At 49.7% G+C, this 4,687-nt stretch overlaps 1 protein-coding gene across 1 annotated transcript; it reads right to left on the bottom strand.

Moving 5' to 3' along the window:
• Positions 1-550: 550 nt before the first annotated feature.
• Positions 551-3,974, bottom strand: LOC306816665 (olfactory receptor 14A16-like; the record flags this gene model as incomplete). The annotated part of the gene is made up of 2 exons (XM_079333091.1): positions 551-1,434; positions 3,965-3,974. The coding sequence occupies 2 exons, from the start codon at positions 3,972-3,974 to the stop codon at positions 551-553; spliced, it is 894 nt and encodes a 297-aa protein (XP_079189217.1).
• Positions 3,975-4,687: the final 713 nt, after the last annotated feature.

The raw sequence follows: 4,687 nt of genomic DNA, 5'->3' as shown, positions 1-4,687 counted from the left end.
CAATAAGGGAAGATGACAAAATATGTAGGGTGAAAATAATCACAAGAGAAAATTAGAAAAGCCTGTCCTCCTCCTTGTAGCACTATACAAAGCTTTAGAAGGCAGGCTTGGAATGTAATATGTTACATTGAATGCGCTGCTGAAGAAAATAGAAAGATTTTACCTTCAGAAAAGTATCCACGCCTAGCTTTCCTAGGGCATCCTTGAGCTCCTAGTTTCTCAGGCTGTATCAGAGCTGGAGGCACCACCAAGTACAGAACTGACAGGGCCACATCCAGACATGGGGAGGTGATGGAGGGGGGCTTCTTACAGTGCTTGTGAAAAGATTCACCAAAAACAGGTGAGGGAGGGGGCTGGAAAGGGCTCTGGCCACAGTCTGTGGCTACAGCAAAGGTGGAGATAAAAAAAATGAGAAAGGGTAGAAATAATGACGTTTTTACACGGACAATATTTAAAACAGAAACAAAGGAGAAAAAAACCACAACAAAATCAACAAGAAATATCCAAGATGACTCTTACTGCAAGTGATTTGCAGAAATTGGCAAGCAGTTTACTGTTTCTGAACTCCTCCAGTCATAAGTGACCACACTGCAGCCTTGAGCTCCTGGTTCCTCAGGCTGTAGATGAGGGGGTTCAGGGCTGGAGGAACCACTGAGTACAGAACAGACAGGGTCAGATCCATGAATTGGGAAGAGATGGAGGGGGGCTTTAGGTGAGCAAACACTGTAGTGCTGAGGAACAGGGAGACCACGGCCAGGTGAGGGAGGCAGGTGGAAAAGGATTTGTGCCTTCCCTGCTCAGAGGGGATCCTCAGCACAGCCCTGATGATCTGCACATAACTGAAAACAATGAACACAAAACAGCCAAATCCTAAACAAGCACTAACTGTAAGGAGCCCAAATTCCCTGAGATAGGATTTGGAGCAGGAGAGCTTCAGGATGTGTGGGATTTCACAGAAGAACTGGCCCAGGACATTGCCATGGCACAGGGGCAGGGAAAATGTATTGGCTGTGTGCATGAGAGCATTGAGAAAGCCACTGGCCCAGGCAGCTGCTGCCATGTGGGCACAAGCTCTGCTGCCCAGGAGGATCCCATAGTGCAGGGGTTTGCAGATGGACACATAGCGGTCGTAGCACATGATGGTCAGGAGGGAAAACTCTGATGAAAGGAAAAAGACAAGTAGAAATAGCTGTGCCACACATCCTGAGTAGGAGATGTTCCTGGTGTCCCAGAGGGAATTGTGCATGGCTTTGGGCACAGTGGTGCAGATGCAGCCCAGGTCAGTGAGGGCCAGGTTGAGAAGGAAGAAGAACATGGGGGTGTGCAGGTGGTGGCTGCAGGCTACGGCGCTGATGATGAGGCCGTTGGCCAGGAGGGCAGCCAGGGAGATGCCCAGGAAGAGGCAGAAGTGCAAGAGCTGCAGCTGCCGTGTGTCTGCCAATGGCAGCAGGAGGAAGTGGCTGATGAAGCTGCTGTTGGACATTTGCTGTGTCTTGGCACAGGGATCTGTAAAAAGGTTAATCATGGAATAGTTCAGTTTGGAGAGAATTTAAATATCCCAGCACAGCTTGGTGGCACTTTCCCCCCACTGCCTGCCCAGGGCTCTGCTGCCTGGAGCTGTCCCTGCCAGCAGCTGCTTCCCTCTGCTCAGGAATGGGCCCTACCAGTGCTGCCAGAGCCCAGCCCAGCCCTGCGGGCTCTGCTCTGCTCTGCAGACCCCTCCCACCACAGGGCACTGCCCAGGGTCAGCTCAGCCTCTGCAGGCTCTGATGGCAATGTCACAGCAACAATGAGGAGGCTGGAAAAGCGACAGTGATGCTGCCTGTAAGGGACCTTGTGCTGATTTCTCCCTTGACCTTGTTTATTACGATGTAGAGATTTTTTGTTTTTAATTTTTGTCAACCTGAACTGAGAGATGAATATCAGTGTGCTATTTCCCATCCAGGCAACCCAGAGCAGTAGATTTAATAACAGCTCCTGCCTTGCTGTGCTCCTGTATAATCTAATTCAAAATACTCTGGAGTGAAATGTCATGCTAGAGTCATGACACATGAATCCTGAACAATGGAGCATCCTCACAACATAAGGAGAACACTTCCAAGCCTTACCAGCTATCTCCTTCCACCCAGACTTTCTCCCTCAGTGCTGTGAGCAGCTCCCAGGGCTGGCTGAGAGCTGTCCCTGGCTGGCAGCAGAGTCCCTGCCCCAGCACAGCACCCTGGGCTGCAGGACCTGGACACCCCTGGCTGCTCTACACAAGAAACAATCAGAGAATGTACTCACAGAGTCTGTAGGCATTGGGATGTTCCAGCTTTAGGAGATCACTGCAGGAGCTGCAGCTGCCTTGTCCTGCAGCCAGAGGCTCCCTGTTTCAAGGGCTGGGATTGATTCTGCCCCAGTCACTTGTGTGCATCTTCCCAGCCCTGACTGATTGAAGCTCTCTGTGCCTCTGTGCTGTGCCTGGGGTGGCTGCAGGCAGTGCCCTCAGCCCTGCTGGGCTGGGAGAAGAGCTGCTCATCAAGAGAAATGTGCTTTTGAAGCTCTTCTTAATAGCTAGGATGGCCCTCTGTGCCAGAAGCCCAGCCCAGCTCAGCAGCACAGACACAGCACAAGGACTTTAATGACACTCTTGGGGAGTTGTGCTTATGCCCTGAACATCAGTCCCTGAGAGGGAGCTGGAGAAACCTCTCAAGAACTCCAAGTCAGAAATAAACTCTTAAGTTTCTTCAAGTTTTAATGGGCCTCACTGACAGACACAACTGAGAAAGCATCCCCAGGTTCTAGTTAGAGCAGGAGAGAAGCCATGTCTTGGTGGCCTGGGGCACAGCAGGGACTGTGCCACCAAGGGCTGGGAGGAGACACCTTGTCCTGAGACACTAGGGCCTCCTGGCACAGCCCCAGCAAGGCTGGCCACTGTCACCCCTTGTGCTGCTCTCAGCATCCCCCCCACATCCCAGTGGCCTCAGGGATCTGCCAGGACCAGTCCCTGGGGAGCCTTGGTCAGGAATGGCCCTGGGGGGCTCCTTCATGCTTCCAAGGACTGCAGGTTTTTCAGAAGGCTTTGGGTTTTGCTTTTGCCTTGCAGTCTCTGAGAGCTTTGTGCAATCATGACCTCCAATTATCTACTTTAATTAGTCCCTTGAAAGCCCTTCTCAGTAACAACACTCAGTGGGATCCATTAATGCTTTGAGACACTTTGGGGTTTTTTTCTGACTTGGACTCCTGGAAAGGTTTGTCAAATCTCCTCTCAGGCCCTCAGGTTCCGAGGCTCAGCACCAAATTCACCATGGGGCTCATTGGGATCAACAAGTCCTGACAAACTATGGCTGTGCCTTGATTTCCCTCTGGTCTGGTGCAGTTCATTAGGAATGTTTCCTAATAGAGTTAAGGAGAAATATTTCAAAGAGCTTCTAAGAAATGCACATTCCTATTTTAAAGGATGTCTTTTATTCCTGTTCACTTTAGAGCAGAGGTGACTGCAGCATTCTGTGATTGATGTTAATCCAGGGTCTTTCCTCAGGATGTCTGGTCAGCTCAGAGAAGCTGTGCCTTGAGATCTGACCCAGTTTGGACAACCTTCCTGCACATTCCCCAACCTCCTCCTGTTTGTCCACACTCACCTGGGACCTGCTTTGTTTGGAGAGATGCTGCACACAGCCAAAAAGAAGTTTCCCCCCTTTTTTTCCCTCTCTTTTTTAAGCAATCTAAAACTCTTGAATTTCCTCATTCAAAAAAGACACTTTCAATTAGTGTGGCAGCCGAAGTTGGAGGAGGTTCCCCTTCCCCAAGGCAGAACCCTGCAAGGAATGTTTGAGATCTTTGCACTTCTTCGTTCTGTGAGACCTTAAAGTGTCACGAAGACTCCTTGGTTCCATGAGGTTCCAGACTGTCACAGTAGATATTTGGGTCCATGGGGCCCCATGGTGTCACAATGCTCTTTTTGGTTCTGAATTACCAAAATTACCAATTACCATGGGGCCCCATGAAAGGAATTTTTTAGACCTTTGGGCTCCTTGATTCCACAAGGCCTTTTTTGTCACCATGGACTCTTGGTTCTGTGAGGTTCTATGCTGTCACAATGGAGATTTGTGTCCATGGGGCCCCACAGTGTCACAATGCTCTTTTTGCTTCCATGAGACCTTGATCTGTCACACTGACTTTTGGTTCCTTGAGAATCTGTACTCTCAACAATGGTCTTAGCGTCACAAGAAACCCTTGGTTCCATGAGATTCTTGAGTGTCAAAATGGAATCCTTGGTTCCAATTGGCCCCACAGTGTCACCATGGTCTCCTTGGTTCTATTCAGTGGCCATTCAGTGTCACAATGGCCCATAGGTTTCATAAGGCCCCACAATGTCACAGTGGACCTTTGGTTCCATGAGTTCCCCCCAATGTCACAAGAGTCTTCTTGGATTCACAGTGTCAAAATGGTTCCTTGGCTTCACACAGCCCCGCTGTGTCACAATGAACTCTTGGTTCTATTAAACCCTACAGGGTCACAGGGATTTCCTTGGTTCCATGAGGTTCTGTAGTGTCACAATGGACGTTTGGTTCCATGTTATCCACAGGGTCACAGTGGTTTCCTTTTTCCTGTGGCACCCAGCAGAATACTCCACTGGCAGGGCCAAATGCCTGGGAAGAAAGAGGAGAAGCAGACATTTGGAGTAATCGTTTTTGTCTTCCCAGGT

Source organism: Erithacus rubecula (assembly GCF_903797595.1).
Source record: "Erithacus rubecula genome assembly, contig: scaffold_791_arrow_ctg1, whole genome shotgun sequence".
Taxonomy (NCBI): domain Eukaryota; kingdom Metazoa; phylum Chordata; class Aves; order Passeriformes; family Muscicapidae; genus Erithacus; species Erithacus rubecula.
This window is presented reverse-complemented; position numbering and strand designations above follow the sequence as displayed.